Raw genomic sequence first — 14,039 nt, forward strand, 5'->3', positions numbered from 1 at the left:
CGTGTCTGGCGGTGACCAGCTCAGGACCCCGCCCCACGGCAGCTGGGCAGGTGTGAAGGAGCTGGGACGAACAGGCCGGGAGGTAGTTTGCAGAGTGGAGGTTTAATGGGACAGTCACGGTGACCCTGCACAGTGGTCCCCCGGGGGGCCCGGCTCTAAGCACTGGGCTCCCCAGGCCTCTCCCAGCAGGGTGGGCCTAGAAAGAGCACCAGCGCTGCCTGCCCCTCCCTGTGTGTTATTGCTGCACTGGCCCCAGGCAGCCTCAAGACAGACGGTCCTGTCCCACTCCCCCTGGGGCCTGGGATCCCGTGTTCCCTGAGGAGCTAAGGCTTTCCGGGGGGCCCCTCCCCAGGGACATCCACCCTTTACTCGGTGTCCCTTGCCCCCCACACGGAGGGCATGTCTGCGTCCTCTGCCAGAGGCCAACCGAGGCTGCCATCCCCGGGGGTGGGGTGCGGGGTCCGCGGGCAGGAAGCACGCTGGGGGGACAGCATGGCCCAGGCCCCCGGCAGATGTAAGGCACGGTGTGGCGGTCGCCATCGACCCAGGGGCAGCGCCTGGCAGTCAGTGTTGAGACAGGAGGGTGTGGCGTGTGCTGGCCGCACCAGGCCTGCAGTGCAAGAGGGCTGTGGGGACCAGGTCCCCGGGCCTTGGCCGGCCCCGGGGGTGCCCCCAGAGAGCCTGCAGGAGGGGTACGCGGGCCAGGCTGGGGCACGGTCACGGTGGGCCGAGGCCCGGAAGGCACAATCGTGGTGTCGAGCAGTCAGGGCTAGGCAGACACGTTGACATCCCTGAGAGAGATGGCGCTGCCGGGGGCCTCGTCCCCGAGCAGCAGGGCTGGTGCGTCTGTGTCCGCCTCCGAGTCCGCTCCGGCCCCGCCTTGCTCCACGCTGGGCTCTGTGCCGGGGCCCAGGCCCTGGGACAGGATCTGCTGGATGGTCCGGCGCAAGTTGGGGTGCAGCCGGCCCTGCGTCTGGTAGAAGACCTCCAGGGCGAAGGACTTGAGGGCGCCGGTGCAGAGGTCCTCGTACAGCGGGATGGTGTACATGCGGGACATCTGCGGGCGGCCGCTTGTCACACTGGCTGCTCCCCGGCCCCTCCCGCCCGCGGGCCCCAGGGCTGCAGTCACACTGCCACAGCAGGGGCCCCACTGTCCTTGCCTCCACCACTGCAGGCCTCTGTAGAGGCCCCATCTCCAGGGAGCTCGGGCTAGGGGGGCACTGCCGGGGGACAGGTCTGGGGAGTGGGGAGGCCGGGCCCCGGCAGGCCTGGGGTCCTAGGGCCTCTGAGGAGCTCAGATGCGCCGGCTGTCCACGCCCAGGGCCCAGTGGGCCCAGACCCCCACCCTGGACTCTGCTCCTGGCCTGGCCCTCGGGCACCACCGCCCCAAGGCCCGGTGGGGTCTGTGCTCTTCCCCCCACCGCCAGCCCCGATGCCACGTCTTCCCCACCCCATTCTCTGGGATGCCCAGTCTGAGTGGGTGGGGGTGGGGGGGGAGGGGAGGGGTGGGGGGGGAGGGGAGGGGTGGGGGGGGAGGGGAGGGGTGGGGCGGGCCCGCGTGGAGATGCCACCCAGGTGGCTGCACCTGGCTCTCAAGGAAGCGCCGGACCCTGTGGAGGTCGGGGTAGTAGTCGTTTCGGACGACGATCTGCAGCCAGCGAATGCGGATCTCGGCATTCATCGAGTCCAGCAAGGAGGAGTAGCACTTGGACAGGCTCATCACCACCTCTGCCGGCCACGGGCAGGTCAGGCCAGCCGGCCCCTCCCCTCCCCCACCACCCCGGTGGCTGCCGGACTCACCCTGGGGCAGCGGGGACCCGTCCAGGAGCCGGTCCAGGAAGAGCGCTGTCTGGAAGGTCCTCCACTTGGAGATGTCAATGGTGCTGGCGGACGCGGCCGCCTGGTCCAGGGGCTCCGCGGTCCACAGCTGGAAGAGGGCCTCCACGGGCCGGGTCAGGCTGGATCCCTGAGACAGGTCTGGCTCGGCCAGCGGGGGGCCTGTGGCATTCAGCCAGCGCTCAAACTCCAGCCCTGCAGGGAAGACACCACCCTGGGGTCCCGAGCAGGCCTGCCCAGGAGACCCCAGACCCCGAGGGTGTGCCTGGGTGTGCCTGTTCCGGGCCTGGGAGCCCGGAGGGTGGGGGCCGTCTGGGGACGACCGGGGTCACCTCTAGCCCCTGCCACTCCAAACCACTGGGGTGGCTTCGGCGAAGGGGCACACAGGCTCGAGCTGGTGACTGAGGGACCCCCGGCCCCTCCACGCCTCTCCTGGGTAGAAGACAACGAGGCACTGTAAACCCTTGGAGGGGAGGCAGCGGGATAGGCTCTGCCCCACGAGGGGGTAGGGGGCACCACCCTGGGAAAAGGATGTTCCTGCTTTAAAACCCTGGAGCTGGGCAGCCGTGGGGGCAGGTTCTGCCCATCGCCCGCTCCCAAAAGCCCTTGGAGCACCTACCAAACCTTCCCAAACACAGGGTCCCCCTGCCCACGCCTCCCAGCCACACCTCACTGCCCTATAGCAAGCCCTGGCTTCTCCCAGACGTCAGACCCTCCACTCTCTTCTTTGGCCCCCAAGCCCTTGGACCAGGGACAGCCCCACGAGCCTCACAAGCAGGCCAGCTGCCTTCAGCTAGCTCTCAGGCAAACCTCTCTCCGTGTCGCAGATCCTGCCCCAGGCCCTTTGCACAGTTTCCGGGGACCTTTTTCTGGGACTGCTTAATCAGGTCAGCCTGGCCTAAGTACCACCTCCATGCTGGGAAGCACACCCTCCTCTCTGCTCCTATGGTGTCCAGCCCGAGGCCCACACTGTCCAGCGAGGGTGGCTGCAGGAAGGATGGATGAACCCGAGGGAATTTCTTCCAGGCAGAAGGGTCATCTTGTGCGGTGGAGCCCACACACCCGCCGCCTCCCTGGCAGGCCGAGGGGCTAGCCGGTTGCGGACCCGCGGCAGGCGGTGGGCCTCACCTGCCCGGCAGTCCACACTCTGCTCCTTCAGCTCCGGGAAGAAGGTCAGGAAGGAGTCCAGCAGGTCCTGGGCTACCACGCTGGTGAACTTGTACTTCTCCACATAGGCCTGCAGAGGCAGGGGCAGGGCTCGGCAGGCCTGGGGGCTGGGCACACCATCCCCATCCCACCACCCGCGCCACAGCTGGGGCCTGCACAGCTGGAAAGGGCCGCCGCACCGAGGCGTCTGTACAGAGCGGTGTGCAGGGCCCAGGGCGGCGCGGAGGCACCCACTGCTGCCCCACGGGCCCAACCAAGTGGTCAAAACCGGGAGGGAGGGAGGGAGGGAGGGAGGGAGGGACGGAGAGGAGGAAGCACCCCAGGCACTGCCCGGAGAGAAGGCCGAGTCCCAGCTCCGCTCACAGGCCCCCGCCACTCCATCCTCACCACCAGGAGAGAAGGGCAGCCCTGGGAGTTGGGGCAGAGAAGGGGTGGCGTACGGGGCCTGTCTCGGGGAGGCGGCTGCTCACTCGGAGAAAGCTGTCAAAGCGCTGGGGGTCCCCGCAGAGCTGGGACAGGTAGTACACGAAGCAGTAGCCCTTCTCGTAAGTGAACAGGTTCATCAGATGGCTGGGATTCACCCCTGCAAGGGGAACGCCCGTGGCTCTGGGCGGTGCCCTGACCCTCCCATGTCCCGAGGGACGGGGGCAGGATGGCGGTCAGGTGCTGTGTGAAACGGGAAGCGCTGAGGGCCGCCGTCCCTCACATCTAGATGTCCTAGGAGTGTGGAGACGGGGCCCGCCTTACCCGGGGGGCCTCGGTGGAGACCTCGGTCCACACACCACGGTGACGGGTGGTCAGAGCCCGTGAGAGGCAGTGGCAGGCTGAGGGGCCCCTGACCTGGCCTCTGCGGGGATGCCACGGTGGGGACAGGGACGCCCGGCCAGAGTTAGCCTGGGCTGGGCAAGGAGGCCCTGCAGGATGGTGTGTCCAGGGCCCGGCGCAGGGCCGGTGGGAGTGGGTACCTGGCTCCAGCTTGACCTGCAGCTTGCTGACTGGGCTGTCCTCGCCGAGGACCTTCATCTGCCTGTGCAGGGCGTCCAGGCGGAAGGCTGTCTCCAGACAGGTGAAGGCAGCACCTGGACGGGGCAGGGGTGAGACTGCTGCCCTTGCGGCTCCCTGCCCTGAGCCTTGTGGAGATGACCCCTGGCCACCCGGCTGGACACATGCACGGCAGGGGGACCGCACCCCGGGGGCCAGGCTGGGCTCCCAGCCCCTCACACAGTGCCCGGATGGCCCCGGTAGCCCAGCCTGCACAAGGCCCCGGCGGTGACCCCGCCGCCCCTGCCCCAGCCCGGGTGGTACCGTAGGTCTCGGTGGTGATGCGGCGCTGCGCGTAGGTGGCCAGGCCCTCGCTCAGCCACATCTCCTCCCATGTGGCGTTGGTGACGGCGTTGCCAAACCAGCTGTGGGCCACCTCGTGGATGACGTCGATGATCAGGAACTCGTCACTCTCCAGGATGGAGGAGATGATGAAGGTGAGGCAGGGGTTCTCCATGGCCACAATGGGGAAGGAGGGGGGCAGGAAGACGATGTCATACCTGCCCAGGGTGGGGGGTGACCGTGAGAGGGCCGGGGCCCGGGCAGTGAGCATCACTTCCTTCCTAGGAGGTCAGACAAGGCCCCCCACCATGGGCTCCCGTTGCTTCCCGGTAGGGTGGGAAGCAACCCTCTGAGCCCTCCTACAGTCACCCAGGCTCCCAGGGGCCCCAGAACGTACCTGCCCCACAGGTAGGGCCCGTAGAGGCGCTCGGCTGCGCTCAGCCACTGCTCCACCGCGCCGGACAGCTTGCTGGTGGCCGTGGGCAGGAGGCATGGCTCAGCCCACACGCGGCTCCTGTCACAGGGGCGAGGGTGGGTGGGGGCCGGCCAGTCCCCATCCCTCTCACCCCACTAGGCCTTCCCTCTGCTTCTGGGCTCGAACACCACCTGCACCTAGTCTGGCCTGGTCCACCGCCCAGCTGCTGCCCGCCGCCCTGCTTCACTCACTGCCACCGCGCAGACCCTTCCCGCAGTGGGGGCCGGGCCACACGCGAGGGGCCGCTGGCTCCTTCTGTCTCTGAGTCGAGGGAGCCCGCACAGGTGTGAGGCTACGTCCAGCGGCAGCCCGGCCCGGCAGGGGGACCAGCTTGCGCAGGGCGCTGGGGAGGCCGGAAGCCCAGCCTCCGGGTCTGGGGGTGCACGGGAGCGAGCGAGCTCCTCTCTCACTGACAGGGGCGGCCCCGGGGAGTGGCGCCATTGCACGTGGGGTCCTCCGGCGGGCGGCTGCGGACGTGGGCCGCACACCCAGCCCACGGTAGGGTCTCCCCGAGGCCTGGACTCCGGGCAGCAGCTGCAGGAAGCAAGAGACGGCCCTACCTGGGCCCGATGTCTGCCGGCTGGAGGTCCCCGGCCACGAGGGCCACGAGGTAGGCGGGCACGGGGTGCTCCATGTGGAAGCGGTAGACGCCCTCCTCCTCCACGTAGGTGCTCTGTGTGGCACTCATCAGCACCTGCACCCCCGACGGGGCCTGTGTTCGAGGAGGCCCCACCCATCAGGGCACCCCGTGTCCTCGATGGGGAGCCCCACGCCCTGTCAGGGCACCCCGTGTCCCCAGTGGGAACTCCACAGCCCGGTCAGAAGCCCCACATCCATGGTAGGGAACGCCACGTCCCCAACGGGAAGCCCTGCCACCTGGATCAGGTAGCCACGTCACTGTCGGGGACCCTCTCAGCCCCATCAGGGGTCCCCCCACACTATTCGGGGAACCCCACGCTCCTGGTCTGCACACCTCTTGCCCCAGTCGGGAGTCGGGTGGGCGTAGGGGTGCTGCCACGTTCAGGCCAGGAGCCCTGGGACCCAGCGACTCCGTCTGTGCCCTCCCCTCGTCAGGGTCCTATTGGCTCATCCTGGGTCCAGGACCCCGACCCTATCAGGCTGCCCCCTCCTGCACAGTGAGGAGGGTGGGCTCCTCCTAGAGCAGTGGTCCCGGTGGCAGCCGGGGCCAGGCTTGGGCAGGTAAGAGTGCAGAGCGGGGCCTGCTGCTGGGCGCTGACCTTGACGACGGCCGAGTAGGTGCACTTGACGGCGGGCGTGTCGAAGCACGGGAAGAAGGAACGGTTGCAGACGGAGTGGCCCTGGGTGAAGACGAAGGGCTTGGCACTGCCGTAGGTCAGCTCTGGGTCCAGCCACCAGATCTGCAGTGGGCAGTGGGCAGGGTATCAGCCGACGGCCCCTGGGCTCTGGCCCTTGACGCCCTCCCCATCACGTGGGCTGAGGCCTCCTGGAGACCAGAGCTGCTGGCTGACGGCCCTCACTGTACCAGTGAGGCGGGGGGCACCTGAGGCACACAGGGAATGGGGGGAGCCTGGGGGCCCTGCCCCACAGAGGGCAGCACGTGGGGACGCCAGAACACCCCTCCCTGCCAGCCCAGCCTTGATTCCTGAAAGCTAGGCAGAGTTTCTGGAGAGGGCAAGGCCTTGGGAAGTGGCCCCAACCCCCCTGTCCTGCTCAGGCTTCCAGGCCCAGGCCTGCTGGGGCAGCGGCTGGAGAGGGAGGGAATGAGGAAGGGCCCAGGAGGGGATGGCCCGACTGGGCTCGTCCAGGGCCAACAGCAGCTCCTGGGCACCACTGCTTGCCCACCCTGGGCAGGCAGGGCGGCTGACACAGAGTGTGGCCTGTGCTTCGCCACCAGGGCCAGGCCTCTCTCCAGGTGGGAGGCCAGGCACCCAGGGAGTCCCCCAGCCTGTGCCCCTCACGCCAGCTGCCAGAGGGAAACTGAGACCGTCAGAGCACCTGAGTCCAATTCTCACAGGCAGGCGCGAACCTGGTCTCAGCCGGGAAAGGGAGCCGGGAATGTGGACGTGTGGGGAGAGCAGTGCTTCCTGGTGACCCCCACGTGCGCCTGAGCCCAGGGCCACCCCTGGAAATGGGGCAGCCTCACAGGGAGGGATCCCCCACGGGGAGAAGGGCTCCCGGCCAGGGTCCGTGGGCAGGGAGCTCAGGCTGGGCTCTCGGAGAGGACGCGTGGGACAGGAGCAGCCTGGGGGGAGGGCCGCTGGGGCCACGGCCGGAGCACTGTGGACAGACCCCGCAGCGGCCACCAGCGCCCAGCCACCCACCTCCCGGGCGGGGCGGCACTGGTGGGTGCCTCGCTCATCTGCAGGATGGACGGGGACCTCCGCACAGAACCTGACACCACACACGGTGTCCTCGGGAAGGGCAGCCGTCAGGGGCGGGCGTGGGCTCAGGGCAGAAGTGGGGAGGATGCCCTTCAGGGCTTCTGCGCAAGGAAACGGCCCCTGCCTGGAAGATGCCTCCACCGCACAGTGCCGGTGGCCCGGGGAGGCCACGGGGGGCCGAGGATGGGGGTGCTCTTCGGTGCCGTGCCGCCTACCTGCTTCCACGCCTGCCGGACACTGTCGCCCTCTCAGCCAACCTCCCCCCAGATGCCAAGGCCAGGCCCCACCCCCACTAGGGAGCCCTCCCTCGCACCCTCGTGCCCACCACTGCCCCCAGCCTCCCTAGGGCCATTTCAAGACACCCCCTCTCAACTCTGGCCAAACATTCCAGGGTCTCCAGGAAGGTCAGCACGGAGCCTGGGGGAGCTCCCCCAACCCAACCGCAGTCATTCTGTGGGGCCCCAAATCTGTTCTCACGCCCCCTCTGCCGGGACGACACGATCATTGAAGCCAACTGGACTGTTCCGTGTCCCCACTTCAGTGACCGAGCGCACGCAGGTTCTCCCAGGGCCATTATGGAAGGACCCTAGCCCCCTGCAAGTGACAGGTCTGAGCAAACCACAGCTGATGGTATCCACAGTTGCTTGCCACTGGGAGTTGTCCATGCTGACACCACAGAGGTGGAGGACCCCAGACCCGGTGGGGCTCCCCACCCCACAAACCCCAGACCCCAGACCCAGGAGGGGGCTGCCTCTCCTGCAGACCCCAGATCTTAGCAGACGCCCAGGCTCGGCAGGGCTGCCTATCCAGTTCCTGCAGACCCAGCCAGACCACTGTCAGCGTTCACAGACGTCTTCAAAACTTCCTTTGGGCCGCTTTGTCTCTGTCCTCTCACGGTGAGGAGTGTGCAGTGGTATCTTCCTTTTCTGCTGACCCCTAGGGCTGCCCCAGATGTTTAGAAGGCCTGTCTGGGGAGCCTGTTCAAAAATGCAGACTCCTGGGCCCTGCCACAGAGCTTCCTGGGGCTGGGACCCAGGAATCTGCATTTAATGAGACTCCCCCGGCAGTGCTTCTGCAGGTAGCCCTTGGCTCATGCTGGGGACAGGCCCCCATGGTCAGGCTGCTGGGGATACGATCAGGCCAGCAAGGGTGGCCTGTTATGGGCCCTAGTCCCACCACTCTGCCAGTCTTGGGTGGACCAGACACATGGGCTCCAAGTTCACAGACCAAGGTCCGGGAGGATCATACCCCTTTGTTCTCACGGCTGTGGTGGGAGGCATACATGCCGCTGTCAGAGATCCAGGCTACCCCAGCAGGTGCCAACCCAGCAGGCCAGGGGCCAGGCCAGCACACCCACGGAAGCTCACAAAGGAGGTGAGGTGGCAGCTGAGGGCTCCTGGGAATCATGCAGGAAGCCCATAGGTGTGTGTCTGCTCTAGGCTCTTCCTGTCCAGATGTCACCTTGATGGCTCCTGACCTGGTGCCTCTGTGCCACCTATACATCACCGTATCCATTTACATGCCGTGGGCGGTGACACATGGAAACTTCTGGGGCCTCCCAGAGCTACGTGTATGTTGTGTGTGTGTGTTTGGAGGGAGGGCAGTGTCACAAGTGTGCTGTCCACACGGAGACCCAGGAAGCCCCATGCTTCCAGAACGGAAGGCCCTGCTCCATCCTGAAAGCCCTCCTATGGGGGAGGGGTGCTGCAGCCACAGCACCCAGCCTGGGCCACGCAGCCTTCCTGCTGAGCCCCTGGGGCAGCAAATGCTCCACGTCCAAAGCCCTGCAGAGCCTACGTGTGTCTGTGTTGGGGACACAGGGCAACCCTGCCGCCGCACCCGCCAGTCCTCACGGGGCCTGAAGCATTAGAGCCAACCCGGGCCTCTCCGCCTCCCACTCCGGCAGGTCCGTCCCTCTTGCCACTTCCAGGGAACAGTCCTCTGAAGACCAGGTCACACGGTGGCCCTTCCACATCTGACACTGCCTGGCCTGCTTCTCAGTGCCAGGCTCCCTCAGATGTATGGCTTGGCGTGTGCTCACCAGAAGCTGTCCCTGTCCCCAGGCAGGCACAGCCCCTGCACACCTGGAAGGAGAGGCTTCCCGTGGTGGCATGCTGTCCCCTGTCCCCACGGTCCAGGGCCAGCACCCAGGCTCTCGCTCGGTCCAAGGTTCCTAAGGGCTCCCCGGGCACCAGCTGGGAAGCACTGCAGGCACCTGGACAGGACTCCGGAGCCAGGTGGGGAAGTGCCAGGCCGGCCCCATCTCTCCGCAGGTGCCTCAGGCGCAGAGCCCACATTAACGCCCCCCTAGCCTGGCGGCAGCGCGGGGAGAGGCCGCCTGGAAACGACCCGGCGACCAGCCCACCGCCCCAGCGCCCACCCGGCGGGGGGGGGGGACTCACGGCGGGGGCGTCGGTCGAGGTGTAGCGCAGGATGACCTGGAAGGGCTGGTGCGCCTGCAGTTCAGGCGGCAGCGTGACGGTGAGCGAGGAGCCGTAGTCCGTGAAAGGGTCCACCCTGAAGGCCAGCGGGCAGCATGCGGGCTCCGCGCCGGGCGCCTCGGGGAAGGCGGGCAGCGGGGGCGGCGGCGCGGGACTCGGCCCGGGTGCAGCGAAGGCGAAGGCGCAGGGTGACTCGCCGGCGGCAGCGGGAGCGCGGCGGAAGGCGGCCGAATGCAGGCGCAGGGCCGGGTGCGCGTCGAGCACGAGCGCGCGGGGCGCGGGGCGCCGCGCGCACAGCTCGAGCACCAGGCAGCCGGCCAGCTCGCGCGCCTCGGGCCGCAGCTCCAGGCCCAGCTGCAGGTGGCGGAGGCGGAAGAGCTGCGCGCTGGAGGCCGAGGCCACGTCCAGGGCGGGCGGCGGCTCGGGCGGCGGACGCGCGGGCGCGGCCTCGGCGCCGGGCGCTTTGCGGCAGCAGCACTGCGCCGCCATGGCCGCCGCGCTAGGTGAAATCCATGGGCGGCGGCCGCGCCGGGCCGCGGGGAGCGGGTGAGGGGCAGGGGCGGCGGCGGCGGCGGCGGCGGCGGCGGCGGCGGCGGCGGCGGCGGCGGCGGCGGCGGCGGCGGCGCGAGGGCACAACAGGAAGTCGCGCCGGGAGCCGCCCGGCCCGGCCCCGCGCTGTGCGCCGCCCCGCTCGGGCTCCGCTCGGCCGCCGCCGGGGGCGCTGTGCGCGGGGAGACCGGGGAGCCGGGGGCGCAGTGAGCGGGGGCGCTGTGAACCGGGAGACCGAGTAGCCGAGAGCGGGGCTAGGACCGCGAGCCCGGGGCGCTGTGCGGGGCGGGGGGACAGCGGAGCCGGGGGTGCTGTGTTGGGGCTGGGGGCGCTGTGCCAGGGCTGAGGCCGAGAGCCGGGTGCGGTGCATGGGGCTGCGGCTGCCGTGTGCAGGTGGCCGGGGCACTGTGCTGGGGGGTGGGGAAAGCGGGAGCCGGGGGTGAGGGGCGGGACGCTGTGTGCTCGGGGTCCGGGGCGCGCCGGGCGGAGGAGTGGCCCTGCGGTCTCCCCACCCCTTTGCGCTTCCTACCCGGCTCGCGTCTGGGAGACCCCGGGAGTCAGGATGCCCGATCCCTCAGCGATGCTGCGGGCCAGGTTCCTGGGGCAGCGACTGCTGGGACACCTGGGTCAGGGAAGCTGGGAAGTGTGGCGTCTGGAACTCAGTGTTATTCGTCCATTCGGGAACCTCTGGTCCCGGGTAGTGATGGAATGATGGAATGATTTCCATACACCCGACCCACTCCCCTGCGAGACCAGTGGTCTGTGTTACGTGCCATATGGTACATGGCGGTGCTCAAGAACCTTAAGGCTGTGCTGTCAGATAATTGTAGCTATTTAGATTTAAATTAAATTAGAAGTTCAGTTTCTCAGTTGCACTAGCCGTATTTCAAGGTCTCCGTGTGTGTTTGGAGGATAGTGTCTGGCTAGTGGTAGCCATCCTCGACAGAGCAGATATCCCATCATTGTAGAAAGTTGTGCCGGACAGTGCTGCCTTAAGGCCTGTTGGGGCCCTGGAGGAAGATTGTATAGGTGAGTGCTGGGCAGTAACAGGACCTGGCCTGCCTGTCCCCATTCCACCTCGCCCAGGCCTGTTCAGAGACTTAGGCCCAGAGGGGATGCCTGCAGACCAGCGAGGGTGCTCAAAGAGCTAGCATCAGGGCGATCTCGAAGCCATGGAACCAGAGGGGCCACCAAGATGTTGCTGTCATCATCGCGTAAGAAGTCAGACCCTTAGGGAGAAGGGGCTTTTTGGCCTGGAATCCCACCCACTTCTCTCCCCTGATCAGTCTCCCTGTGGCAAAGTTGGGGCCTGACTCACAATGCACTTGACCTCGATGGCGTCCCCGAGTAGCGTTTGATCCTTCTGGGCTCAGTATCCCAATCTGTCACCCATGTGATCCTGCCTGCCCTCCTCCCCGGGTGGGGGGCTGGGTGGGAAGGATGGCTGAGTGGGAGGACACATGTTCACTGATTCAGAGCACCTGCACTGAGGCATCTCTTCAGTTTTTCCTATGTGCCATCTTAGCAGGGGGGACACAATCTCCTTGTCGGGGCCCCACCCCAAACTCGCCAGTCACCTGGAGGAGGGGTTTCAGTCCTGCGTCCGAGACTCAAGAGGGAAGAGAACTGGGGTCTAATCAGTCCTCGAGGCCTTCAGGTGGCCCAGCGCCTGCCCAGGTGCCAAGGGCAGAGTGCTTTAGATGGCACTCCCAGTTTGACCAGCCTTTTGGAGCCATCCACCCCCCACCAGGCCGGTGGGGCTGGAGTCAGAAGACCTTCAAGAGGACCGTGTGTGGGCACCCACACTAGCCTGCCCTAGGGACCCGCAGGCAGGTCTACCAGCCACCTGCACACTCGGGGTAAGTTAACATCAGGGGGCTTCTCACCCTCCTGGTCCCCTGGACTTGGGTGAGCAGGGATTGGGTCTCATCCCTTCTCTCCTGGGCACCTCCCAGTGGCCAGTTCTGCACACGGAAGGGGTGGAATGGGGCAGTCCTGCAGGTCCAGAGGAGCTGTTACCACTTCTGCCCACCCCCCCCCCAGCGGGGGCGGTGCCTTCCACCCCACATTTTTTTTTTTTTTTTTTTTGGTACGCGGGCCCCTCACAGCTGTGGCCTCTCCCGCTGTGGAGCACAGGCTCCGCATGAGCAGGCCCAGCGGCCATGGCTCACGGGCCCAGCCGCTCCGCGGCATGTGGGATCCTCCCGGACCGGGGCACGAACCCACGTCCCCTGCATCGGCAGGCGGACTCCCAACCACTGTGCCACCAGGGAAGCCCCACCCCACATTTTTGTAAGGAACCAACACAAACCAGTCTTACGGGAGCAAACAGACCTGTTCTATGGTATTAAAGGCAGCCCACCAAGGCATTTGTGAACTGTGCGGGCCACAGGGGTCGTCTCCACTCTCCACCCTGTCCCTGTCCTGCAGAGGACAGTGCCTTCAGTGCTGGGGGATGGGGGCACTGCCTGCTGACAAAGGTCCAGGGTGGCTGCAGCGTAGCCCTCCTGTCACCCCACCCCAAACCACTTAGGGGAGAGGAACCTGAAAGCCGGGACTGCTAGAGGCTGGGGCTTCTCCCATAGGAATTTTCATACACCAGCCTTTTGATGATCAAACGCTGGCTGGCTTGGGTGGGCTGATGCAGCTGACACTCTGCCTGCACCCCAGCTCTCCCCTGATGCACGTGGACTAGGTACCCCTATTCAAGTGCGTTGGCACTGGGAGGGGAGTGGGTCCCTGGCCTCACTTGCCAGCAGGTGGACACGGAGGCAGGAGGGCTTCCAGGAAGCCTGTGGTGTTCAGCTGGGGGCTGTGTTGTCCCTGGGTCAGAGCTCCTAGGGATACCTGGGCCTCTGGTGGCAGCCGAAGCTGGATGGTTCTCAGAATGGAGCTGGTGGGACAAAAGGCTGATGGGACCCACAGATGTCCTTCAGCCTGGCCCGGGCTCTGACATCCTGGCAGCCCTGTCACCCAGGGCCAGGTCAGCAGGTGAGGGGGTGTGCCAGCAAGGATGTCATGAGCACACGGGGTAGAAACGTGGGCTCAGGTCCTGGCTCCTGACCTCCTAGCTGGGCAAACCGCTCAGCTCACCTGAGGTTACAGACGGAGCCACCGGAGCCTCACCTGCCACGTGGAGGCAACAGCAGGAGCTTGTTTATGGGGTTGATGAAAAGTGACACGAGCTATGAGGGGCTTGTGGCGAGTAAGTGGCAGCTGGCAAGCCTTCCAAAAATGTGTGAAAGTCGGGTTAGCCACGAAGAGCTGCATTTGGGTTATGACGAGGGCTATGGCTCTTGGACATGGGGGCTGCTGATTGGTGACATCGCACCGGGCTGGGTGCTGACCTGCAGGGTGTGGTGTATGCTCTGAGCCAGGGACCGTCACAGCTGGGAGCCCAGATGTGCAAGAGGGTTGGGGGGGAGGAAGACCCTTTCACCACCACCCCAGTGCGTCACTAGCAGAGTGTGAGCTTCCCATCCCCACAACTTCGGGCTCTGCTGGGTCAGAGGTCTTCATCTGCAGGTAGGATGCTTCCATTTGGGGACACAGCTGGACGGGAGGCTGAGACACCACGTCACCATCTGGGGCTCCACAAGCCTCAAATCGGGAGTTGCTCTGCTGGGTGAGGTGACTGATCCTGACTCTTTTTTTTTTTTTTTTTGGCCGCACCATGCAGCTTGCAGGATCTTAGTTCCCTGACCAGGGATTGAACCTGGGTCCCAGGAGTGAAGGCACCGACTCCTAACCACTGGACCGCCAGGGAGTTCCCTGATCCTGACTTTCAAGGGGCAGCAGGGCTTTGCTGCTGCTCAGGGGGGCCAGGAGGAGTATGCTGGAACTCAGGGCATTCTCCTGATGCCTCCCAGTACTCCTTGGTTGTAT

General features: G+C 66.5%; 1 protein-coding gene across 3 annotated transcripts; it reads right to left on the bottom strand.

Moving 5' to 3' along the window:
- Nucleotides 1–83: 83 nt before the first annotated feature.
- On the bottom strand, nt 84–10,195 carry RNPEPL1 (arginyl aminopeptidase like 1). Of its 3 annotated transcripts, none has more exons than XM_089916108.1 (11): nt 9,567–10,195; nt 6,040–6,180; nt 5,362–5,495; nt 4,724–4,840; nt 4,309–4,544; nt 3,969–4,082; nt 3,444–3,586; nt 2,965–3,073; nt 1,801–2,031; nt 1,586–1,728; nt 84–1,057 (listed from the first exon to the last, which is right to left on the bottom strand). In XM_089916108.1, exons 1-11 carry the CDS (start codon nt 10,092–10,094, stop codon nt 770–772), a joined length of 2,184 nt encoding a protein of 727 aa, XP_089772234.1. In that variant the 5' UTR covers nt 10,095–10,195; the 3' UTR covers nt 84–769. The 3 variants fall into 3 exon arrangements, with proteins under 3 accessions (XP_089772234.1, XP_022423852.2, XP_022423851.2); XM_022568144.3 differs by having other exon boundaries at nt 3,474–3,586; nt 5,362–5,513; nt 9,567–10,194; XM_022568143.3 differs by having other exon boundaries at nt 5,362–5,513; nt 9,567–10,194.
- Nucleotides 10,196–14,039: the final 3,844 nt, after the last annotated feature.

This window comes from Delphinapterus leucas, chromosome 8 (assembly GCF_059928025.1).
Source record: "Delphinapterus leucas isolate spDelLeu-1000000601 "Yukka" chromosome 8, BTC_Dleu_Yukka2, whole genome shotgun sequence".
In the NCBI taxonomy this organism is placed as follows: Eukaryota; Metazoa; Chordata; class Mammalia; order Artiodactyla; family Monodontidae; genus Delphinapterus; species Delphinapterus leucas.